This window comes from Urocitellus parryii, chromosome 4 (assembly GCF_045843805.1).
Source record: "Urocitellus parryii isolate mUroPar1 chromosome 4, mUroPar1.hap1, whole genome shotgun sequence".
Lineage (NCBI taxonomy): Eukaryota > Metazoa > Chordata > Mammalia > Rodentia > Sciuridae > Urocitellus > Urocitellus parryii.
This window is the reverse complement of record NC_135534.1, coordinates 210,335,935-210,360,257: the sequence shown is the minus strand read 5'-3', so window position 1 is coordinate 210,360,257 and position 24,323 is coordinate 210,335,935. Positions and strand designations below refer to the sequence as shown.

Here is a 24,323-nt window from a genome sequence, read left to right as displayed (position 1 = left end):
TGTTCCCTTGATGGCCCTGTCCAGATGAGGTTGTGACCCCCCAATACTGCTGCGTCCCCAGTTACATTTGCATCTAGCTGCTTTCAGCTTCAGATGATGTGACTTCCTTCTCTTCTTTTCACTTCATCTTGTACTTGCCTCGTAGCTTTGCCCCGTCCCTTGCCTTTGGTCCAGCAGGTGTCAAAGAGGGGGAGGAAGGTCTGCTCTGCCATTGGTGCCTGGTGGCCTGCTCCATGTGTAGTAGGGAAGCCACCAGCCACTGGCCACCACTCAACTCACCGCACATTCAGCTGCGCCAGCTCTGCAGAACTGGCCTCAGGTCTCATGGCCCTGACAGAATGAGCCACTGTGGAAAAAACCCTCTGTATATTCCCATGTACCAGGAATGACCAAGTGCATCCACCAAGGCCTTCAGGGTGGTGGGTGGACGCACAGTTCCCCAGTTAGTGTCCATTTGATCTGAGTCAGCAGTCCCTGTGGCTCGTCCCACTAACCGGCCTCCTGCTGCGTGGAACCTGGTGCTGCTCGTCCTGGAGGTGGGCACGCAAATCAGTGCTGTTTGTTCTGTTCCAGGCCTCCACCAGCTCAGGGAGCTCAAGGCCAGGGAGGATTGGCCAGAGGAAATACCCGGCACTGAACTAGAGTCATCCCCTTTTGGATTTGCACTTGGAACCCTGAGATGACTGTTCTCCACCAAGAACTGGACGGACTGCCTAGGGTCTCCTGCCCCCAGTGGACATGGCAGTACCTCAGAGCCGGTCATACTGTGCATCTCCTCCTTACTGTCCATCTCTATGAATTATTGCAAAATTAATTCCATGATTCCTTTCAGATGCTGGATAGAGTGAATCTGATTCATTTTTACATGAAAGCACGGTGTTCCTTTCCTAGTCGCTTAGGGTGATCTGAGAATGTGACGCTCTGAGCCTCCTGAGCACATCCCATGAAGCAAGGCTGGACGGGGGTTGCCACATGAGGCAGTCGATGCTCCTGGGAAACCAGGGCCTTGCTCCAACCACCTGACAATTATTGCAAATGAACCTACAATTCCTTGAGGATGTTGAGAAAAAAGACCTAAGAGGAGCCTCGGCCCCGCACCTTGCAGGTGCTCACAGCTGGGGAGACAGGTCCTGACCTCAGAGTGCATTTCTCTCTGGTAATGAAGATATTTCCAGCCTAATTGGGATGCCTGACCTGGTCACTAGGAGGAGCCCCAGAGAGCTGATGTAACCAGCCAGTGTGGGTCTCCCTTCCTGAGTGTTAGCTTGCACAGACAACCTGGCCAAGGAGCTGTGCAAGCTGCACCCATATGCCGTGCCCCTTGGTTGGTGTGTACCAACCAAGTTGGTACATCTTGAAGGGAGGGGCTTGGAGTTTTCCCGACAGACCTCTGGAGCCTTGGTCTCTGCCCCAAGTGGAGACCTTCAGCAGCTTCAGGCCCACCAGGCCTCCCACTCTTCCCAGACAGCTTTAAGGCTTCACCGACTGTTCTTAAAACTCCTTATTCTTGTTGATCTAGAGACTGAAGGAAAGGGGAGATTTAAATATTTATAAAAATCAGTAGGTAATAATTTGGGTAGGTTCTGCTGGGGGAACATAAACGGTTTGGCATTTTTGAGTTTAAGTGTAGAGATTGTAGAATGTGGAATTAGCACAGCCCTTCCCAGTTTTCTGGTTTACTTCATCATCTAGGAAAGACCCCCCAGAAAGTTTCCAGACTGCTTCCCAGGCCAGTGTGCCTGGACCCACCAGTTCCCACCACTGAGAGGTGTGCCTGCAGGGACCCTCGCCCTCCAGAGCATCCCTGCTCAGGATGTGACTGCCTGCCACTTGATCCAGGAAGCTCCCTCCGAGGTGGGAGCTGCTATTTTTCCTAAATGCAAATTGTTAAATAAACTATTTTGGGCTCTCAAGTACCTTTTGTGGTTTCCTGTGTTTGCTGAGAGATTAGTGTGGAGACACCGGGCCTGGGGCGTCCCATGGGTGCTGCTCCGGTGCTCCGTTGTCGCTGCCTATCGGTCGGCCCGCGGCACCCTCCCTCCGGCGGGCGTGGTCCTCCGGCCACCAGGGGCCGCTGCTGTGGCGCTCGGGCTGCGGGGCTGCGGCGCTCGGGGCGGGGCCGGGGTGACCACTGAGCGGGCCGCGTGCGCTGACCCCTGGGCCACGTTCCAGGCCGCGCTCAGCCCCGCGCTGGCGCGGTCGTTGCTGCGGGCGGCCGGGGCCGGCCCGGCCCACGCCCTCCCCGGCCCGCGCCCGGCGCGGTGGGTGGGCCCTCGGGCGCCGGCAGGGCCTGCGGGGAGCGGCGGGCGCAGGTGAGCCCGGGCGACCCGGCCCGTCGGCCCCACTTGGCCCGGGTGGGGCGGGAGGGCTGGTGTCGCCGCGGCACCCGGAGGTGGGCCCAGGGGCGGGGACAGGCTTCCCCAGCCCAGGGAGGAAGCGCGGACCAGCCCCTCCTGGATGTGTCCCTGGCTGTCACCAGCAGCACCACGGACATCCTCCAGGACAGCAGGCCCGCCTCCCTGGGGAGACCTGGGACCCCTAACAGCAAGATTTCTGGGATTTCCTCCAGGCCTTGGTGACTCCAACCATGCAGGACTGCCCTCCCCAGAAGGACCACCCCAGGCCAAAGGGGGGCCTCCCAGCTTCTCTCCTCTGCTCCCCGTGACCTCCGACTGTGTCCCTGACACCTGAGTTGGTGGCAACTTAGGGAGGAGCTCTCTCAGAGGGCCAGGCTGCTTGGGTGAGGGCTCCCGCACCATGCCGACCAAGGCCACGTGCCTGCGTCACACAGAGGCTCCTGGGCAGCTGGAAGCCAGAATGCTCAAGGGACGGCTTCCCGGAGCAAACAAAGACCTCCTCCCAAGCCCTGGGGCCCTGCCCACTCCCCACTGCCAGGACCCTGAGAAGAACCCCGTGCCTTCTTTCAGCGATCCGGCAAAAATCAGCAGTGAGGACCCCCAAGCCCGGGCAAAACCCACCACCCCTCAGCCCCCCACGAGGCCCAGGCTAGAGCGGACCCTGTCCCTAGATGATAAGGGCTGGAGAAGGAGGCGTTTTCCACGGAGCCAGGAGGACCTGGCCACCCAGGGTGGGGCCAGCCCCTACAAGGGCTCCCAGCAGGACATGGCCCCCCAGGCCCCGGCCCACAGTTGCCCCCCACCCTGCCTGAGCACATCTTTGCAGGAGATCCCCAAGCCCCGCAGGGCTGTGGGCAGCGAGGGTGGGAGCCCCTCTTCATGGGGTAACTGTCTCTCTGGAATGATCAGCACCTCCCTGGAGTTGCTGCACAGGGAGGCTGCCCCAGCTGGGAGCTCCCCGAGGCTGGCCATCCTGTGTCCCCCTCGCCCGCCACCCACCCCGGATCTGAACGTGGCCTCCAACTCCCCAAGGATGGCAAACAAGGTTGACTCCGAGCATGCCGACCACAAGCACCACGCACAGCCCAGGCTAGTACGGGCCCACAGCAGCCTGGGCCCCAGCCGGCCACGGAGCCCCCTGGCCTGTGACACCCACTCCCTTCATTCAGCCAAGTCTTCCTTCAGCCTCCTGGCGCCCATCCGCACCAAGGACGTCCGGAGCAGGTAAGGCTGCTGGGAGGGCAGTCTCGCCATGGCCTGTTTTGGTGCTGGGGAGCAGGCTGTGCAAGCATTCTCTTAAGGAATGCCTCACGTGCAGGCAGAGAAGAGGGCAGGTCTCCCTTCAGCAGCCATCTCCCATGTGACGCCAGGTGTGCGTCCTAGACACGCTGCCCCTCTGCCTCTGGGCCTCTCCTCCAGGACTTTCCTGCCTGATCACTGCACCGAGGCAGGGTGCTCTTGTAAAAGATGGCGCCCCCATGCTCCATGCCTGTGCTGGCTGGCTTGCATTTTGTGCTGGTGGTCCTCCAAGTGGAAGGTGGCCTCCTTCTGTTCTGCCTTGAGTGTTTTTCTGTTTAACCACTGTGTGTGAGGGACATTGGGCAGCCATAGGCTACCTGCAGTCCCTGCCCTGGGGGGCTCTGGGCACAGGCTGGCATTTCAGCAGGACCCACAGGCTGCAGGCAAGAAAAGGCTCTGCCTCCCAGGGGAGCGGCAGCCTGGTGATGCCTGGAACCACAGGGACTTCTGTGCTCTGCTTCAAGACCTGCTCAGCGCTTGTGCTCCAGCCCTGCTCTGTCCCCACAGCTGAGTGGAGATGTCACACCCTGGAGGAGGCATATGCCCTTGGTTCCTGTGTGTGGCTCTCTGTGATGTTACATAGAGTTTCATAGCTTGAAAAGAGGCTAGTGCCACCCCAATGTCACTCCTGTCTGCCTGACTCCTATCGTAACCCTAACCAAGGGCCCACAGAAGACTTGGGCTCAGCCTGTCAAAACCCATGGCCTCTTCTCCTGAGCCTGGTCTTGTCCTAGGAGCGCTGCCTGCCCTCAGTGTTCCGGTGCCATGCTGCTGGAGCAGGGGTGGAGGGACTGTGAGCAGGCAGAGCAGGAAGTGCTTCTTGTAGGGTTCCCAGTTCTGGAGCAGAAGTCCAGAACAAAGGCTCCCAGGGCCTCAGGGGCAGCTGGCTGATGGCTGCCTCCCTCCAATCTACCTGTGTCTTCAGGTGGCCACTCAAGGACATCAAGTCCAGGGCCCACCCTAAATACAGTTTGAGAGGGGGCAGGGGCGAAGTGCCGCTAGGGCACAGTGGTGGATTGGGAACCTGGGGTGTGAGGGAGCGGCCAGTGGCATGGCTATCCCAGCCCCAGGAAGAAGCACACTCCAACCCCACCCTCCCCCATCTCAGGCCCACTGCTCGCCTGGGGCTTGTCTCTGTAGCAGGATCAGAGAGGACGAAGATGAGGGGAAAGTGGCCTCAGAAGACGCAGGCCATGCCCTTGAAGAGCGTGAGAAGCCTGCAGTGTCCATGAACAAGGGCTCTGAAGAGTCCACCTTTGCTAGTGCTGAAGCTCCACAGGCACCAGGGGTGCCAAGGCCCCAGGAGCTGAACCAGCTTTTGTGTCCTGGTGTCTCTGGGGCTGGCATGGCAGACTTGGAGCCTGCTGGGCGCTCCCAAGGTGGGAAGGAAGTTAAGTCATGGGATTACAGGGATGTGAGAGGCAGAGCAGTCAGATGCAGGGTGGATGCAGCCTGGAAACTGATTGGAAACAGCATGGCTGGCCCTGGCCTGGGCAGGCCAGACGGTTGAGCAGGTCAGGCCTCGGCAGAAATGGTAGAGCAGGCACACCCTCCCTGTCCATGGAGATGGGCCCTCCAGATTGTGGAGAAGAGTGGCCTGTGATTAAGGGGACAGTAGCAGGGACCAGGTAGAGAGGAACTGGATTATCGCCTCCCATTGTGAAAGACATGTCCAGACACTTTGTGGAGGGACACGTGTCTAGCCACTGCCTGTCCTACCAGTAGCAGGCAGAGACCAGATTACATATCTAAATGGCTAGAAGAAAATCAGAACTTGCAATACTTCACAGTGATGCCCATCCCCTGCATCCAGGTTCCATGTCTGTGATGGTTTTCAAGGCACGAGTGGCCCTTGAGACTTTTGCACCATGGTGGCAGAGCCAGCGGCTGTGACCTACGGGTGGTCCACAGAGCTGCACACGCCTGGTGTCTTTACAGGCAGTGTTGGAGACCCTGTGGCAGGAGAGGCAAGGGGCACCTGCAGTAGGGTCAGCGGCTTGCCGCTATTTCCTGTGGCCCCGCGGCATTGTGGTGTGCTATGACGTCCATCCCGTTGCAGTTGGGTGGTTGAGATGGCCTCCTCTGCCTTCCTATCCTAACCTGTCCCACTGTTTTTGACCTGGGGAGGAGTGGAGAGCCAGGCCCCTCCCTGAAATACACTATGTCCACCCAACCCTATTCTCAGCACAGAGTTTGGCTTTGCTTCTGTGACCTCCCAGAACCTTACCTACCAAAACAGCCCAAAGTGATGTCCCCATCCTCAAGGAGGGAGCTGTGTGGCTAGCAGCAGGCACAGCTCACTCTCTCGGAGCAGGCAGGTTCTCATGCGTGCTCTGGCTCAGGGAACCCGGACTCAGGGGGAGATGGTGCCAACATTCTGTGGGGCTCAGTGTTGCCCCTCTGGGCCCAAGCAGCCCTGCTGCTGGCCTCAAGTCTCGGGGACTGGGAGCCCAGAGAGCATGTCCCTACAGCCACTCCTCCTGGCTGGGCACTGAAACATTCTGCCTCTTCTCTGCAGGAGCTACCTGGAGGGGAGTCTCCTGGCCAGTGGGGCCCTGCTAGGGGCAGATGAGCTGGCCCAGTACTTCCCAGACCGGCACATGGCCCTCTTTGTGGCCACCTGGAACATGCAGGGCCAGAAGGTAAGAGTGCAGGGTGGCGCCTGAGCAGACAGAACTGCTTCCTGTGTGGTTCTGCTCTTGGGAGCCAAGGCCCGATGCCCCATCGCCAGTCCCAGCAGAGGTGTGCAGGTAGAGCAGGGAAAGCACACTGTTCCCTTGAGAGGGCCCCTAGTGCCCACCTGCATCTCCCTGGCCACCAGCTCCATGAGGGGCCAGACAACCTACCTGGCCAAGGTTGACTGTACCTGAGGGGTAGAGAGGCCTAGTGGCAAGCAACACAGACTAGATGCCAGATGCCCATCAAGCACACGGGGGGTCACAGACACAGCCTTGGTCAGTGGGGAGATGGTGATGGACAAGCTTGTGCTCGTGCTCAGGGAGGAAGACTGAGGCAGAGCAGCCTGCCTAGACATGAGGCCTCTAGGGTGTCAAGGTCCATGGGACATAGAAACCACACCTCGGTATCAACTGCAGTTGATAGCCTCAGTTCCCTCGTTCAGAAGGGGTGCCCTGCAGCCACCACTGGGTAGTGGCACAGGTGCTCCATGGCTTCTGCCCAGGCCTGAGGAGCCAGTGGCCTTGATGTAATACTATCTTGTGCTCCTCTCCATAGGAGCTCCCGCCAAGCCTGGATGAGTTCCTGCTGCCCACCGAGGCCGACTACACCCAGGACTTGTATGTCATTGGGGTGCAGGAGGGCTGCTCTGACAGGTAGGCACCGGCTTGGGCCCCCTCCAAGCCCCTCGGGCCCAGCAGTATCTTCTGTGGACAGCAGTGCTAAGACAGGCCTGAGTCTGAAGCTGTGGGCCTGAGGCCCCATGTGCTAATCTCCATGCCAGGCTGGACATGCAAGTCGGTTTCTTTACAGATACTGATGCAGATAATTTGAGATTGGCAGTTTTCATTTTTTTGTAAACCAATAGTTGATTTACAAAGCTGTAAAGGTAGCAAGGAACAGTGCTGGATTTTTTTTAGGCCACTTTGGCCGTCCGCAGGCTCTTTGTTGACCCAAAGGGCATCACTGGCCGTCCTGACACAGGATGTAGCCTGTGGACATCCCAGTGAGTTCCTGGGGCCTGTTTGGCACGTACTGTGGGGAGTGGGCACCAGGCACTGTAAGGGAGACCCCTGCCCTGCGAGCCCAGCCAAGCAGAGGGTGGGACAGAGGTGCTTGTGCGGGTCCCACAGGGATCTAGAACAGAGGCAGGCTGTTCGAATGGGACTTGGCCTCAGCCCCAGGAGGTGGCCTTCCTTTTGCCCATCCACCATTCTCAGTGCGAGAAGATGGAGCTCAGTCCTGGGGAATCCCTAGGAGTCCTTTTGGGGGCTTTCCAGCTGTGCTCCCCCCACCCCAGCTGCCTACTTCTTTCCCACAGGCGGGAGTGGGAGACACGCCTTCAGGAGACACTGGGCCCCCGCTACGTGCTGCTGTCCTCGGCAGCCCATGGGGTTCTGTACGTGTCCTTGTTCATCCGCAGGGACCTCATCTGGTTCTGCTCAGGTAGGCACCATGTCCCACAGCCCCAGGTGCACTCAGAGGGTGGTGGTTCCACACAGGGCCGCTCTCAGACAGATGTACTGGTCCTCTGGGACTCAGCCCTGGAGACTGCTGCGTGACACGCAGGCACAGGAATGCACACAGGCACAGGTGGCGTGGGGCCTTCGCGCAGGTTCACTGAGGCTGTCCACCCCACCCCTCACAGAGGTGGAGTGCTCCACAGTGACGACGCGCATCGTGTCCCAGATAAAGACCAAGGGGGCCCTGGGCGTCAGCTTCACCTTCTTCGGCACCTCCTTCCTCTTCATCACGTCCCACTTCACCTGTGAGTCGCTGTCAGCCAAGGCCCTGGTTCCCAGTCACTCTGCCTAGATAGGACCTGCTGTGCTCAGGACAGCCACGGAGGCAGAGCTATCCAGAGCCTCACAGCAGATGACAGGGTGGGGTGGCCAGGCAGGTCCCTAGGACGTGTGTCTAGAAACCCATGTCCCCACCCATTTCCGTCCTCACAGCTGGTGATGGGAAGGTGGCCGAGCGGCTGCTGGACTACACCAGAACCATCCAAGCCCTGGCTCTGCCTAGGAACGTACCAGACACCAACCCCTACCGTTCCAGTGCAGGTGAGCTGTGCTTGGCAGGTGCCTCGGGCATCTCCTCGTTTGTTCTCTGCCTGGTTTAGCAGGAACTGTTTAGGGGTATGAGAGTCAAGGTCAGGAAATCACAGGAAGTCACTTGGTGCTGCTGCACAGATGGTGCGTGGACCTGTGAGACCCCCAAGTCCAGCTGGGCCACTCTTGCTCACCTGCTAGCTGGGGTCTGCATCGTTACCACCTACCCTCCAGGGCAGTGAGGGTCTGAGACAGTGGCCAGTTCGCTATGAGGGTCACTGCTTAGGTGGCTTCTGGCTTGTCTACAGCTGTCCAAATCTGGACAAGCCAGAAGACCTCACTGCCTGCCTCCCCCACTCCCACCAGCTGTCCTGTGATTCTTGGGGGAGGGCACCCAGGTGGAGAAGCTCCATTGCTCGGCCTGGGGTTTGTGCATCTGTCGCTGTGGCCACAGAAGGGGAGACTAGCATGGATGCACTTTTCCCTGTACCCAGCGGATGTCACCACCCGGTTCGATGAGGTGTTCTGGTTTGGAGACTTTAACTTCCGCCTGAGTGGTGGACGCACGGCTGTGGAGGCCATCCTGAAGCAGGGCCTGGATGTGGATGTGCCGGCACTGCTGCAGCATGACCAGCTCATCCAGGAGATGAGGAAAGGTGAGCAGCCTGGGGCTGGCCAGCACGTGTGGGCTTGTGCTGATCTGAGCTAGCCTGTGTTGCAGGGTCCATCTTCAAGGGCTTCCAGGAACCGGACATCCACTTCCTCCCATCATACAAGTTTGACATTGGGAAGGACACCTATGACAGCACCTCCAAACAGAGGACCCCCTCCTACACGGTAGGCACCCAGGCCAGCCTCTACCTCCACAGGATGTCCTCAGGAGAATGACTTCTGCCTTGCTCAGGCTGGCACTCAGGAGCCCTCTCATGCACACCACAGCCTGCCAGGCCAGTGACCCAACCTCAGAGTCTGTTTTGACTGATGGTGCCCTCCTCCAAAGGTGCTGCAAAGCACAGGCAAGCTGGCCCTCAGACACGCTCCGAGTGCCAGGACAGCCTATGCCCCATACTCTCCCAGGCCACAGCTTGTTCTGCAGTCAGGGATCTGGAGGGAAGGTGGAGAGACTCCTGTACAACTCGGCTCCCTGCCAGACCTGAGATCCAGTACTGGGGCAGCTGTGGGGGCAAGGCAGCACCCCATGGCTCCTAGAGGGCCAGGAGGAAGCAGGCACCACCCCATAGGTCTCTAGAACCCCAGCAGTAAAGCGCTTGAGGGTCGTGGCTGGAGGGTTGCTATGGGACACAGCTGGGCAGAGGCAGGCAGGCCAGGCCTGCAGCAGAATGGCACCTCATCAGTGCTCCTGCTTCTGCCATCTCTTCTGAAGGACCGGGTTTTGTACAGAAGCCGCCATAAGGGCGACATCTGTCCTGTGAAGTACTCTTCCTGCCCTGGGATTAAGACATCTGACCACCGCCCTGTCTATGGCCTTTTCCGGGTGAAAGTGAGGCCTGGCCGAGATAAGTGAGTATCCCCTGTGCCCGGCTCCCTCCCAGGCTCTGGCTGTGGCTTGGGCTGGGCAGTAACATGCATTGCAACAGGCAAGGTGGGTGAGGTGCTGGCAGCCCCTGGGGTCCAATGTGAAGTTGCTGTCTAGGGAGCTGCTCCCAGTATCCTCAGGGTTGCCCAAGGAGGCTTGTCCTGTGACCTCAGGACCAAGGAAAGGGAGGAGGAGGCTTTAGGAGTGAAGTCTTCCAGTCTGGCTGCTGTCTCTCCCAGTGGGCCCCAGGGAGAAGCAGAGCCAGCCCTGAAGGGCAGTGTGGCTGGCGGCCTGGTGCTTGGAGGCCGTAACCCTCAAGTAGCCCTGGGGCTCCATCCAGGGGGCACCCTGGTCCAGGACGGCACCTGTGCTAGGGAGCTGAGGCATTCCTAACACTGCTTCTCCCTCACAGCATTCCACTAGCTGCTGGCAAGTTTGACCGAGAACTGTACTTGATAGGAATTAAAAGACGGATTTCAAAAGAAATTCAGAAGCAGCAAGCAATAAAGAATCCGATCCCCAGTGCCATCTGCACCATTTCCTGAAGTTGTTAGAGGAGGACCTTTGACCTAGAGCGGCTGGAGAAGACTGCAGTGTGTGCTCCTGACACCTGTCATTCATTCTAGGGTCCTGATGCACTGCTACTAGGGCTGCCCTACTTTCTCACCAAGAAACCCCCAGGCCAGACTGTGCATCCCGGGAAGAAAGCTGCCTTCACTTACTTGGGCAAGCCTGTACTTAAGACTTGTCCCCACAGGCACTTGGGGGGCTTCTCAGGGTATTGAAACTCCCATGACCTGCCTAGTGCCATAGCCTCTCCCTCCATTCCTTCATTTTCGGCTCCATACCCAGAGCCAGTTTCTATGTCCCACACAAGCTGGGCCCTTCCTCTCCACACAGGTGTATGGGGGTCAGGCCCTGAGTCTGCCCTACAGCATGCTGAGGCCATGTTGGGGTCATGACAGTTGCCCTCTCCCAGGCCTTGAGCCCTCTCTTCCTTGGGCTGAGGCCCATGTGCTGATCCTATCTCCCCCACCCCCAGCTGAGTGAGGGCCACCTCCCCTCCCTCCAGAGGCCAAGCCCAGCTATGTGCTGCCTCCGTTTTAGTGATCAGCAGACCATCTGCTTTTGTGACATCAGCCACAGGGTGGTGTTAACAGAGGTGGTACTTCCTGCCCTGGACACTTAGATTGGGCAGGGAAGCCTAGCTGGGGACTCCGTTCCTTAAAGAGGGCTTTGACCACATCATTGCTCTTTGAGTCTTATATTCTTGACAAGATATAGCCTTGAATGTACAGAGATCTAGGGACATCCACTCTAGTCTTTAAATTATTTATTTTTCCATATTTATATTTTTAAATAAATGCATATATAAAATCTTAAAAACTCTTTGGCCCAAAACTGAATGTTGGAAAGAAAGTCTGTGTGCACACCCTATTCTTACAGTGTTCTTGTTTTAAAAGGCCATGGAACACAAAGGCAGGAAACTGACTCGGCTCGCAACTGCTGACAGTCTTGTCCCAGTCCCTGCTGAGCATTCCTCCTGCAGGCCAGAGGCAACGCAAGGGGAAGACTCGGGTGGACTGGGCTGAAGCCACAAGCAATCCCAGCGAACACTAAGACTTCTATTAATATCAGCTTCCAAAATATGGGATATAAACTTTAAAGCAACGCACCAATGTTTCTGATAAAGCGGGAGAGCGCCCACCATTCCACTTCAATAAAAATTCAATGGTCTGCATGTGTATTTTGCTCAAATGAATCTCAAGTTCCAAATCAATGAACTGAAATTTCTGTTAGTAAGATTCCTGTGGAGCCAGCCTTGGAAGGAGGAAGGTTTTATAGGTTCTTTCTCAGGCCATTTCTGCCACTGGTGCCTCTGTCTTAGTCTGGCCTGAGTTAGAGAGTGCTGAGCCTAACAAGGTAAGAGGTCAAGAGCATACTGATGGACTTGATACATTTAGATGAACATTTCACATGGCAAATTAGTCTAATAAAAAATTCAAATTAATATAAATGAAGCTGGTGAATTATGGAAAATAGGCTTCATAAAGAACCAAGTAAGGACTAGGCATGATGGTGGTTTTTAAAATGGCTCTTGTTCTCTCAAACACACACTGTCCTTCAGCAAGAGTCCAGGTGTAGCCAGCCCCTGTGTGGCTACTAGAGTTCTCAAGAGTTCAGGACCAACTACACAACCTACCTCAGGAAGTGCCCATGAAGGCGACTTTGAGGTGCAAGTTAGTGTCAAAGGGAAGATGAACAGAAAAGGGGTATGGCCAGGGAGGCTGAGAGGAGGGAATGGGAAGGACTGGTGATGTGGGGCACAGACCCTGAGAAGAGCAGCCTAGTGGGTATGTGGTTAGGCTCCCAGGGTGAGGGGACTGCTCAGCAGTTGTTGAAGACCTAGGCCAGCACCCCTGCTCTGCCCCAGGTGCTCAGGGCACCTGCAGTGGCATCCTTCCAGCGAGAACAGTCACCTGAGGCACACTGGGACATCCCCAGGCTCCAGTCCCAGTTGACTGCGTTCCCACCAGCAGGCATCAAGCAGACCCTTTCACTGGACGCCCAGGGTGAAGGTTCCAGGTGTCCAGAGTGCAGTTGACTACAGGAAAAGAATTCAACAACAAGCACACTCAGAAGCCAATTCACAAGCATGCCCAGAAGCCCAACTCCCTTGAGACATGCAGTCCCTCTATCTGCACTAAGAAAGGGCCACGCTTCCTGGCTCTGCAGACCTGGGGACTGCTCCCATCCATGCAGCAGCACACTGCAATGCCATCCCCCTCCCCTCTGCTGCCACCATCAGTTACCACCGGCCCTCAAGTACAAGCAGCCCCAGCCCTGCACTCACTGATACCCTGGGGCAAAAGGCTTTGTGACACTGGGTTGGACTGGGTGATTCCTCCTAGAGCAGGTTACCAAGGGCCTTTCCCAGCACCCTTGTGCTAGAGGGTGAGGGAGAGCAGAAGGATAAGAGACAGTCACCATCTTATTAGCAGGAACGGGCTCAACTGCTTCTGCTCTGCTCAGTCAGCGTGCCCTTCAATGCCTGCCCGCCTGCCTTCCAGCTTGGGGGACAAAGGTCATGTTTATTCCCAGCTGGCAAATTCCAACCTCAAGAGTGTTATGACTACTGCTAGCTCGGTTTCAAAATCCTGGTGTTCACACTGTTCACGAACCACACACATCTCCACTGAGTTCACACCCAAGGCAACTCACATGGAGACACCTCCCTGCAGCTGGGGTCCCTGAAGATCCTGGAGGCCTCTACCGAAAGAGCCGGTAAGTTCGCGGCAGTCGCCCATCTCTGCTGGCCAACGCTGCCTGGATGTGCTCGTAAGTGGGCAGGTTGGTCAGATCCCCCAGGGCGGCCACAGCAGGCTTCCCACGCAACATCTTAGTCGCAACCCTCCTGACATCTTCTGGCTTCACATTGCCTGGTGTAGAGTGAGCGAGGATGTCAGGCAAGCACAAGCAGCTCCCCACAAAGCCACCACCACCATATGGCTGAGGGGCTCACTGCTCCCAGCACCTGGGGGGGCTGCTGAGGGCTCCAGAGGGTCCAGCAGCAGCAGGGTGGACAAGGGCAAGACGGTCAAAATGACAGTGCAAGGTTTTCTTAGCAAATGGGAAATGTCGCGATGGCATGCCTACTTCAACAGAGGCTGCCGTTCCCAGAATAAGGACTGCCTATCTAGTGGGCACGTGTGCAAGGGGTCCAAGGAGGAGGTTGTACTCCTCGGGGCTGCACCTCTGCAGGAGCCACCCTCCAAGAGGGGACAGAAGCCACCAAGACCCATGTGAAGAACACCACTGCCCAGGAGCACACCAAGCAGGCAGCTTGACTGTCTACAGAAGACAAGACCCGAGACCACACCAGCCACTCGAGGATGGTCCTAAAGGAAGGCAGGGCAGGTGCCTCTCCCCAGCAGGAGGCCAACCCCAGGAGGACAGGATGGCAGTCTCCTTGAAACAGGTGATGCCAGCAGGTAATGCTCGGTCAGCGTGCCCTTCAGTGCCTGCCTTCCAGTGTGGGGGACAAAGGTCATGTTCATTCCCAGCTGGCAAGTTCCAACCTCAAGGGTGTTGTGACTGCTGCTCCCTCAGGTTTCAAAGTCCTGGTGTTCATACTGCTCACGAACCACACACATCTCCACTGAGTTCACACCGAAGGCAACTCACATAGAGACAGCTCCCCCCTAACAAGCACTCTGTGCCTGGCTTTAGCTGACCCCAGAAAAGCCGCCGCAAATAAAATGTGTGCTGAGGCACCTGCCAGACCCTCAAGGGCAGGCGCTGACCCAAGGCACTGCTGCTACACAATGCACTGCTCCCTTGGCACTTTTCAGCCACTGGTCCTCCTTGAAAACCCATGTTGACAACCACCCCTTCCAGGCTAGGTCAGGTGCTGAAGTGCCAGCTGACACGGGGTGAGACTAGAAGCAAATATGCACCCCAGCCCTTTGACTCCCTGCCAAAGTCACCTGGCAAGGACCAGGCCCGTGGGCAGGGCAGCCATGTCCACAAGGGGCACCCAACTATCCCTCTATAGTGGGGCATAGCCTCATCTGAGTTCAGCGTAGGCTGTGGAGGCTACTGGCTGAGAGCATGTACTCACGGATGAGCGTGCACAGCTCATGGGGCAGCTTTCTGGAGCGAGTGGCCAGTACCTGCCTCCCCACGTCCTCAAAGATGACAGGCCTGGACTCCAGGTTCATCATGAGCATCGACATCAGCTGTGTCTTGGCCCGCTCCAGCTCCACCTGAGGGTCATATGCTATTACTCAGTTACCCACCTGATCACCAGTAGTCGCCACAAACTGGAAGAGGGACTGGTGAGAATGTGTCCCAGCACAAACGTCTTCCCTGTATGCAGTAATGAATACAAGAGACAGAGGGATGCCTGGGCCTGGGTCACCAGCACACTCAGCCAGGCTCAGCCACCAAGTTCTCTGGGCAGGAGCTGCACCTGAGAAAGCCTCTGCCATGCTCATGATGGAGAGAAGTGTGCCCTTGATTCTCCTTCATCTCTTGCCCAAATCGCAGCATGTGGGGAACACGAAATACCCAATTAGGGCCCCAAACCTGGCATACAAGAGTAGGAGGAAAATGAGAAAACGCAAAATATGTCCTGGGCGCAGACTCTCCCGCATGGGATCCAAGAAGCCCTGACTAGACGTGAACTTAAATTGTGGCTCTAAAGGATCAGTTCCATGGTACAGAATAGAGGATACAGTAACCAATCCACAAAACTACAACTATCTTATATTTGATAAAGGGGCTAAAAGCATGCAATGGAGGAAGGATAGCATCTTCAACAAATGGTGCTGGGAAAACTGGAAATCCATTTGCATCAAAATGAATCTGAATCCCTATCTCTCGCCATCCACAAAAGTTAACTCAAAATGGATCAAGGAGCTTGATATTAAATCAGAGACACGGCATCTGATAGAAGAAAAAGTTGGCTACGATCTACATACTGTGGGATCAGGCTCCAAATTCCTCAATAGGACACCCATAGCGCAAGAGTTAACAACTAGAATCAACAAATGGGACTTACTCAAACTAAAAAGTTTTTTCTCAGCAAAAGAAACAATAAGAGAGATAAACAGGGAGCCTACATCCTGGGAACAAATCTTTACTCCACACACTTCAGATAGAGCCCTAATAACCAGAATATACAAAGAACTCAAAAAATTAGACAATAAGATAACAAATAACCCAATCAATAAATGGGCCAAGGACCTGAACAGACACTTCTCAGAGGAGGACATACAATCAATCAATAAGTACATGAAAAAATGCTCACCATCGCTAGCAGTCAGAGAAATGCAAATCAAAACTACCCTAAGATACCATCTCACTCCAGTAAGATTGGCAGCCATTAGGAAGTCAGACAACAATAAGTGCTGGACAGGATGCGGGGAAAAGGGCACTCTTGTTCATTGCTGGTGGGACTGCAAATTTGTGCAGCCAATTTGGAAAGCAGTATGGAGATTTCTTGGAAAGCTGGGAATGGAACCACCATTTGACCCAGCTATTCCCCTTCTCGGTCTATTCCCAAAAGACCTAAAAAGAGCATGCTACAGGGTCACTGCTACATCGATGTTCATAGCAGCACAATTCACCATAGCAAGATTGTGGAATCAGCCTAGATGCCCTTCAATAGATGAGTGGATAAAAAAAATGTGGCATTTATACACAATGGAGTATTATTCTGCAGTAAAAAATGACAAAATCATAGAATTTGGAGGGAAATGGATGGCATTAGAGCAGATTATGCTAAGTGAAGCCAGTCAATCTTTAAAAAACAAATACCAAATGACTCCCTTGATATAAGGGGAGTAAACAAGGACAGGGTAGGGACAAAGAGCTTGAGAAGAAGATGTACATTAAACAGGGATGAGAGGTGGGAGGGAAAGGGAGTGAGAAGGGAAATCGCATGGAAATAGAAGGCGATCCTCAGGGTTATACAAAATGACATATAAGAGGAAAGGAGGGGTAAGACAAGATAATACAAAGGGAAGAAATGATTTACAGTAGAAGGGGTAGAGAGAGAAAAGGGGAGGGGAGGGGAGGGGAGGGGGGATAGTAGAGAATAGGACAGACAGCAGAATACATCAGACACGAGAAAGGCAATATGTCAATCAATGGAAGGGTAACTGATGTGATACAGCAATCTGTATACGGGGTAAAATTGGGAGTTCATAACCCACCTGAATCAAACTGTGAAATATGATGTATTAAGAACTATGTAATGTTTTGAACGACCAACAATAAATAAAAAAAAAAAAAAAAAAAAAAAAAGGATCAGTTCCATGGAGGAACAAGTCAGAGTGGCAAGAAGTCGATGTGCGAATGGACCTGGGAGCCACCATGCTCCAAGAAACACAGTACCACAGAAGGCTGCTATAAGCCATCTTAACTAAAATAATTCCTCACTAACACAGGTATTTTCAGTTTTCACAACTTCAAGCAAATAACACCATAAATTTATGTCAAATTGACTTCACCTAGGTGGAAAAGTATTTTTTGAGATACAAATGAAAATGAAGAGTGCTGATCTGCAAGCATATTATGTCTGAAATAATGCTTATTTTCTGACTTAAAAATGCATGTGTGGGCACAGTAAGAGAGAAAGCCTGAAGGCCAGGCTGTGCTGCAGGATGCTCAGAGGCAGGCACAACGTCTACTGCTATGCAGGTATGGACTGGTGACATGGCAGGCTTCCCCACCTGGGCACAAATTGGCTTATTTGGTCCAAAAAGCAACTAGGCTTCCAAACATCAAGGTGAGATATCAAAAATTAAACTAAACAAAATCAGTGGATAAGCTAGGCACTGTAACATCTGACCTCCTAGGGACTCAAGCAGCTGAAGCAGGAGGATTACAAGCTCAAGGCCAGTCTGGGCAACTGAGTGAGACCCTATTTCAAAATAAGAAAGGGCTAGGGGTGCAGCTCAGTGAAAGAGCAGCCCTGAATTCAATCTCCCATATCCCCGCAGAAGGCAACAGAAACTTATGTTCAGGCATAAACAGCTGGAAAAGGGGCACCCATCTGATATGGCACTGCTTGAATTCACCACCATTCCCTGGGGCAGCTGAGGAGTATGCAGACTCCCCTCAGGACCAGCCAGGAGGCCCCGGAGTGGAGCCAGCCAGCACAAGCCCCACTGCTGGCTGCTCCTCCACATGGCTCTCTCACCATCTGATGGCAGGTAAAGATTGGAAATGGCTCCAGGCTTACTCACTGCATCCACAGCTCCGCCCATCAAAATAAATTCCTTTGTGATAATTTCTACCATATCCCGAACCTACAAAGAGAAGGAGATGAGGGTGCACATCAGCCTGCTGACCCCACAAGCAAGACCCTGGTCTGCGGGCTGCTGGCTATGCCTCACCTGTCTTGGGTCGGCGCTAGCATGAATGCACAAGAGGCCAGTGTCTTCATAGCTATGATGGTAGGAGGTCGCATTGTACATCCAGTGGTGCCTGAGGGAACATGAGGTGGCTGGGCAAAGGTGTATGGCTAGTGCCAGGCCTCGGGAAACTGGTCCAGACACATGGTAGCCTGAGAACAACAGCCCTGTCCACTGAAGGTCACCAACCTGTTGAGCACGTTGAGGTAGAGCCTGGAGAACATGCCCTTGCCTGGCCCACCAGCTGAGAAGGAGCCCCCTCCTCCCATCATCATGTTCAGCACAGCGAAAGGGATAAAATCTTCCTCCTGCAAGGACGGGGACAGCGTTTAGGCCAGGGCAGACTCGCCTCCTCGATTATGCTGCCTGACCCAGGACTGCACTCACCAGGAAGGAGCAACTCTCAAGCCCCACCATGATGTGTGTGAGCTCTGGGATAGGGGTTGGGCCAAGGCTGACGTTGGACATGTCTCTCTCTAGCTGTAATCAAGAGCAAACGAGTGTTATGCAGAAATCCAGTGAAGACTTGGCAGTGAGTACACGCTGTGCTCAAATGTCCTGAGGCTCAACTGAGACCTGATGAACTCCTTCAAAAATAGGATGTGTTTGTTCTGTCGTGGGACTACACTGTACACTAAAGTAAGAGTGTAAATGCAAACACCACGGGGCAGGATGCATACCTGTGATCCCAGCCTTAGCAATTTAATAAGACCCTATATCAAAAAGGACTAGGGAAAGCCAGATGGAGCGGCACAGGCCTATAATCCCAGCAGCTCAGGAGGCTGAAGCAGGAGGATGGCAAGGTCAAAGCCAATCTCAGCAAAAGCAAGGTGCTAAGGAACTCAATGAAACCCTGTCTCTAAATAAAACACAAAATAGGGATGTGGATGTGGTTCAGTGGCCCTCAGTTCAAACCCTGGTATCCCTCCCCCCAAAAAAGGGCTGGGGATGGAGGTCAGTGGAAGAGCACCCCTGGGTTTAATCCCCTGTAAAAAAGCAAACAAACCCACAATACACCAAAAGCACATGCCAGAGAAATGCAAAGTGCAAGATCCCCAGAGCTCCCATCACTACCTTGACAATCCCCCCGGTGTACTGCGCTACAGATCTGTCCACCTCCACAGCCCCAGCACTCCCCCAGGCTGGCTGGGCTCTAAGCAGGTACTTTTCAGCACATTCCACCAAATGCTCATGTTCAACGCCCACTCCAGCCAGAACCATGCGGTCAGGGGTGTAGTAGTTCCTCAGGTAAGAATGGAGCACTTCTCGGTCAATCTTGGCTATGTTTTCTGAAGGGCAGAAACGGTGGAGGCCCACAGTGTTCCCCCTGTACGCAGCCTGAGAGGGGGACAAAGGGAAACAGACACACAGAGAATGTAGGCGGTTCCTGCTCAACTTCTGGAAAACCCAATGCAGGCTGGGGAGTTCAGCTGCAGTCTGGCAGTAGCAGCTCACAAAAAGAGCAAAATAGGAGGGTCATTCTACAGACAAAAATAGTAAAGGTTTTGTAACTGTTGGAAGTGGAAGATGCAAACATCACACTGCAGGTTCAGATATCAGGACTGTCCTGTAGGAGGTTGGGGCTGAAGCTCCACAGTAGAGTGCTTGCCTAGCACAAGCCCTGAGTCCAATCCCCAGCACCACAAAACAATTAAAGACCATGTCTCAACTGTTCCATAACCTGTGAGGACAACAGCAGGGACCTCCCACCCACCATGTGTGAGAAGCCCCCATGAGAATACGGGCACATGTGGGTTCATGTTTTACTTCATGAATCATCTCAGTGAGAAGTGGTTCAGGGTCAGGTCGCATGTTCAGGTCCTCCAGCTCAAACTGGACAGCCATCCGTGTCATCTCTATTTCTTCATCTGCAAGGGAACCCAAAGACAAAGTTCAGTCTGCACAGTGGCACATGCCCCAGGCAGCAGAGTAGGGCAGAGGTTCTGTGTTGGTGGCATAATGGTGCCTCTGCCTCCATCAAGGGGCAGCCCGAGGGTACCCAAGTGAGTGAAGGGAAGGCCAGGCAAACAGAAAGCAGAAACCAGGACCTACTGACCCCTCTGCCATGAAGCAGTCACTTGAATATGATCCACACCTCTGCTGCCTCACCTGTAAAAGGCCCTGAAGACACCTGACCTGAGTGTCAAGGCACAGCTGTAAGGACACCAGGCCCAGCACAAAGGTACTTAGGAAACAGACACAGACCCAGGTCAGGGTGCCATTCCATCAGCTGCCACGGTCAAGAGGATCTTAGGGCAGGACCCTGGCCTCAGGGCACTGAGGCCCGCTGCTGACACAGCACCTGCCAGATCCCTAGGACAACCTGCACCCCTCCCTGCTGGAACTTCAGGTCCTGCAAGTCCATCTGCAAGGCCAAGGACAATGGTGGCCACCATGAAAAATTCTGATAGTGTGCCAGTCAAGGTGTTTAAGGGTAAGTTTAAAGAGCATTTCTTTTCTCTTTTGGTGCTGAGGATTAAACCCATGGTTACTTTGCCACTGAGTCACATCCCCAGCCCTTTTGTTATTTAGAGACAGGGTCTCACTAAGTTGCTAAGGGTCTTGTTAAGTTGCCCAGGCCAACCTAAACTTGCAATCCTTCTGCCTCAGCCTCCCAAGTCATTGCACATGACTTGAACATTTCTGAAATTTCACTAAAAATCTCAAAGGGCCTAGAGAGATGAGTCAAAGCACTAAGCCCTAAGATGCCAAAGATTTTTCTTTCTTTTTTTGGTACCAGGGATTGAACTCAAGGGCACTGAATCACTGAGCCTCACCCCCAGCCTTATTTTGTATTTTATGTAGAGACAGGGTCTCATTGAGTTTCTTAGTGCCTCGCCGTTGCTGAGGTTGGCTTTGAACTTGCAATCCTTTCTCGGCCTCCGAGCTGCTGGGATTACAGGTGTGTGCCATGGTACTCAGTGCCAAGGATTTTTTTCCTCTTCATTTTGGTGCTGGGAATTGAATCCAGGGCCTTGTGCATGCAAAGCACACACTCTGCCACAGAGCTACAACCCCAGCCTCACCAGCATCATCCCCAGTGAAACTGTACCAACAATGTGGGGCTGTTCCTCCCAGGTGTGGCCCTTTAACAGTCCCTCTGGCTCCCCACCACCCTGACCACGTGCTTACTAGATCCATACCTGTCAGGCGGGGGTGCAGAGTCACCTCAGCCAGCAAGCCGACCACAGTGTCCAGGCCTTTACTGTCAGCAGACACAGCATACATGGTGGTATCTCTGGGAAGACAGCAATGTCAGGTTCTGGGGTCAGGCTCTCAAGCTTTCCTCATCAGCAGGGATTTTCCATCATTTGGTTAAAAACCAACAGACACTTCCTTTCCCTCTTTTTATATGGTACAGGGGACTGAACCTGGGGCTTCGAGCAAGCGAGGCAAATACTTGCTCCCAAGATACACCCAGCCTTTTCTCTTCCCTCTCCCTAGGGCATGGAGTCCAAGCAAGAAGAGCCACAGCGGCAGGCAAGGGAAGCTCTTCAGTAAAGGACACTGTTGAATCAAATGGAGCCAATCCTACCAAGGTTTTTACAAGCCACATTGTCTTGAAAGGAGAAGCACTTTATCCTATGCTTTCTAAGCCTTGCTGAGCAACCCACTGGTCAACATTCGAACGTGCTTCAGCCTCAACAGCTTGGGGACTGAGCCTGGTGTCCAGCTGGACTGTTACTCAGAACAAGGCCCCACATTGAGAAGTGGGTGGTCTACAGCTCCACTGCCTAAGCTGGAGAGTGGGCTGCATCTGAGTCAGGAAAGGGGCCTGCCTGACCAAGAGAGGATTTACACGGGAGGAGTAGGAAGCTTGAGGCAAAGACATGGAGGACCTGAACACTAGGCTTCTTCCTTACTAACTGAATTCTTAGTGTTTGTCTTTTATGTAATTTTTTCACATTCAGGTTTAAATAATCAACCATTTTTAATAATCCATGATCTGTCTGCATCACCTCATATGGCCCAGAACTGTCTGAGCGTGCTCCACAGCTGGCAGGCAAAGCCCAATCCTCAGGTCTCCACACCTATTTTCCGGCTATTCAACAAACACAGCTGGTGCCTCGGCTATGCTGGGCTGTGGCATGGCCCTACCTCATCCATCTAGCAGACCCCTTCAAAAACAATCCCAACGCCTCCTTTCCCCATTCCAGACTGTGTCTGTCACTGTGGGACACCCACCACCCTCAGCTCTTGTGCCCATGAGCTGTATGTGGCCCTCTGCTTTATTTGTAAGCATCCCGGGCACAGGGCTGCTCTGACAACAGCCAACACCCTCACTGAAGTGATAGGCAACTGTTCTTCCAGGTACTGCTTTCCCATGTAAGACATGTCACCTGTGTTCTGCCCCCTTTCTTCACCCAACTCTGTGTCCTGGCCAGGGCTCCTTTCTCACCACTAATCTCCTTAGCCTCTCTGATGGGAGGGGCTCAGTGGGCCTCTGACCAAGGATGAGAAGGGCAGTTCCACATGGTCACAGAGTAAAGTCTCCACATAAAAGACAGTACCTTGAGGTCTGGCAGTCACAGATACCCCCGTGCTTTTCCAAAGTAAGCAGAATTTCATCTTTGTTGTCAAATCGAGCAGTAGACTAGTAAAAGTAAATAAGAAAACTTAAAGAATCCAAATCCCAAAAACAAAGTTTAAAAAAAAAAAAGTAATTTCATTTCCAAAACATACAAATTATCTTCTAAATCTTTTGTTAGCATTAATTCACTAAGTCATTTATTAAAATAACTTTCCTAAAAAAAGAAAAACTGAAATACCCCTTCCTCAGCAGCCTCAAAAATTCCAAATTGAGTGCTTGAGGGCATAACTCAGTGGTAGAGCACCTGCCCAGCATGCATAACGCTCTGGGTTTGATCCTCAGTACACGCACGCACGCACGCACGCACACATGAAACACCAAACAAATTGAACACTGACCGAAAATGCCAATTTTTCCAAAAAGTGAGCAATTCCGCTAAAATACTTCGCTTCATATCTTGATCCTGAATTAATAAGAACTGATGACAAAAAGTAAATGGACAGGTTAAATCAGATACTCAAAATAGGAAATCTAAGTAAGACAAACTGTTCAAAGCTGTGACTATGATTTAAGTCAAAACTTCGTGAAGGTAATAAACATGCTCACCATCCTTACAGATATACACACTGTCACACTGTGAAATCCTACACTGAGATGAAAACTTACAAATCATAGAAAGGTCAAAGTTGGGGGGAGGACTATACCCTAAATGTTACCACCCAAAATGGACACTTGGCAGTCATATTTTGGTGAAGTTTTCAGGCTTGTAACGTGCTTCCACTCTAAATATGACATGCTAATTACAACCAACAATCAACAAAAGCACGCCACATTAAAATACCAGGGAACACTTGCAGCACACCATAGTACTTACTTCCTACTGTACAAAACTGTCCAAACTTATTTTGAGATGCCACTTGAAGCCCATTATCCAGCCTGGTAACTTTGGTTTCAAATTTTTCCTGTCCATCGACTGTAGCAAATACAGGCTTGGGTACTCCAGGTAAGGGAGAAGACAGAGGGATGTTGGGATAGGCGCCTCCGCTACTAAACTGTCTGTGTGCAGAGGGTCCAAACCTAGAGGAAAAGCCCAGTTACAACAAACTCAAGGCGGTGCACTTGTGAAGACTGCTTCTGTGCAGTCATGTTCCGTCCACATTAAAAGTCAACATCTCCGTTTCTGAAGATTCATCAAATTATCTTTTAAATCTTTTGTTAGCATTAATTCACTAAGTCATTTATTAAAATAACTTTCCTAAAAAAAAAAAAAAAAAACCTGAAATACCCCTTCCTCAGCAGTCTCAAAAATTCTGCATTGAGTACACAAAAGAGTGATCGAGACCCTGGCTCAGTTACCGGGCCGGAGGCCGGGAGGCTGCGCTTTTCGGGTCTTCACGACTACCACCGGGAAACAGGCTTCCAACAGGAAGTCCCTTGAGCAGCAGCTAACAGGGACAGCGTCCTCTTAGTCTAACGGAAGCCGCGGCCCCTACCTGGCCCCGAAGGCCCTGGTAGCACCTACTCGGGTTCCCCCTTGGGCTAGTTCCGGCTCGCCAAGTCCCTCCGGTCTTGGCGCCTGCTCACCACCCCCCAAGCCCCAGTTCTCTGTCCCCAGGCCTGCCCCGCGGCATGACGACTCCCCTCTTCGTCTTGCAGCTCAACGGTACAGAGGATGGTCCTTCCCGACCGCCGACGCTTCTGGGCTCAGCGACCGCCCCCGCCTGCCGCCCCGGCATGAACCGCGGGGGAGCCAGGCCCGGCAGCCCGGGACGACCGCGCGGCTCACCTGGGCCGCGGGCCTCCGGCCCCGACGCCGCGCAGCAGCCGCGCAGCCACCAGCACCGTCGCCGCCATCGCGCCCCCGCGCTTCTGCCGTCACTTCCGCTTCCGGCACGCGCCCCGCCCACACGGGCCACGGCTTCAGCGCGCTTCCGGCGCGTGAGGCGGAAG

General features: G+C 53.8%; 3 protein-coding genes across 13 annotated transcripts in view; 2 read left to right on the top strand and 1 right to left on the bottom strand.

Moving 5' to 3' along the window:
* Sec16a (SEC16 homolog A, endoplasmic reticulum export factor) overlaps positions 1–1,055 on the top strand; it is a 33,181-nt gene extending 32,126 nt beyond the window's left edge. For 3 of the 4 annotated variants that reach the window (XM_026395388.2, XM_077797181.1, XM_077797180.1), the window contains one exon: positions 574–1,055. In XM_026395388.2, the coding sequence (XP_026251173.2) occupies positions 574–642 (69 nt within the window). In that variant the 3' untranslated portion in view covers positions 643–1,055. The remainder of the gene's footprint in view (positions 1–573) is intronic. The other variant, XR_013343461.1, reaches the window with a different exon arrangement.
* A 1,168-nt stretch (positions 1,056–2,223) lies between these two features.
* Inpp5e (inositol polyphosphate-5-phosphatase E) lies at positions 2,224–11,555 on the top strand. Of its 7 annotated transcripts, none has more exons than XR_003301433.2 (12): positions 2,224–2,312; positions 2,570–3,581; positions 6,175–6,298; positions 6,891–6,952; positions 7,654–7,778; positions 7,981–8,100; positions 8,288–8,395; positions 8,878–9,039; positions 9,105–9,220; positions 9,768–9,904; positions 10,333–10,698; positions 11,384–11,555. XR_003301433.2 is itself a non-coding variant. In XM_026395392.2 (12 exons), the coding sequence occupies exons 2-11, from the start codon at positions 2,758–2,760 to the stop codon at positions 10,463–10,465; spliced, it is 1,947 nt and encodes a 648-aa protein (XP_026251177.2). In that variant the 5' UTR covers positions 2,224–2,312; positions 2,570–2,757; the 3' UTR covers positions 10,466–10,513; positions 11,384–11,555. The 7 variants fall into 7 exon arrangements, 3 of the variants coding, with proteins under 3 accessions (XP_026251177.2, XP_026251178.2, XP_026251179.2); XR_003301434.2 differs by having other exon boundaries at positions 6,891–6,988; positions 10,547–10,698; XR_013343462.1 differs by having other exon boundaries at positions 6,891–6,988; positions 10,333–10,646.
* Pmpca (peptidase, mitochondrial processing subunit alpha) lies at positions 11,239–24,241 on the bottom strand. Of its 2 annotated transcripts, XM_026395395.2 has the most exons (14): positions 24,160–24,241; positions 23,248–23,450; positions 22,772–22,851; positions 22,354–22,436; positions 20,986–21,080; positions 19,610–19,710; positions 18,917–19,180; positions 18,230–18,322; positions 18,032–18,150; positions 17,825–17,915; positions 17,675–17,737; positions 14,542–14,686; positions 13,143–13,360; positions 11,239–12,525 (listed from the first exon to the last, which is right to left on the bottom strand). In XM_026395395.2, exons 1-13 carry the CDS (start codon positions 24,225–24,227, stop codon positions 13,191–13,193), a joined length of 1,575 nt encoding a protein of 524 aa, XP_026251180.1. In that variant the 5' UTR covers positions 24,228–24,241; the 3' UTR covers positions 11,239–12,525; positions 13,143–13,190. The 2 variants fall into 2 exon arrangements, with proteins under 2 accessions (XP_026251180.1, XP_077653310.1); XM_077797184.1 differs by lacking the exon at positions 24,160–24,241 and having other exon boundaries at positions 20,986–21,078; positions 23,248–23,336.
* Positions 24,242–24,323: the final 82 nt, after the last annotated feature.

Excerpts from the sequence above, each read along its gene's own strand:
- Inpp5e (XM_026395392.2), top strand. The coding sequence starts at position 2,758 with ATGCCGACCAAGGCCACGTGCCTGCGTCACACAGAGGCTCCTGGGCAG. Across the intron at positions 8,396-8,877 it reads CCCCTACCGTTCCAGTGCAG|CGGATGTCACCACCCGGTTC; the intron begins GTGAGCTGTGCT and ends CCCTGTACCCAG. Across the intron at positions 9,040-9,104 it reads CATCCAGGAGATGAGGAAAG|GGTCCATCTTCAAGGGCTTC; the intron begins GTGAGCAGCCTG and ends CCTGTGTTGCAG.
- Pmpca (XM_026395395.2), bottom strand. The coding sequence starts at position 24,227 with ATGGCGGCGACGGTGCTGGTGGCTGCGCGGCTGCTGCGCGGCGTCGGG. Across the intron at positions 23,451-24,159 it reads GCCGGAGGCCCGCGGCCCAG|GTTTGGACCCTCTGCACACA; the intron begins GTGAGCCGCGCG and ends CTTTTCCTCTAG. Across the intron at positions 14,687-17,674 it reads TGGGCGGAGCTGTGGATGCA|GTGGAGCTGGAGCGGGCCAA; the intron begins GTGAGTAAGCCT and ends TATGACCCTCAG.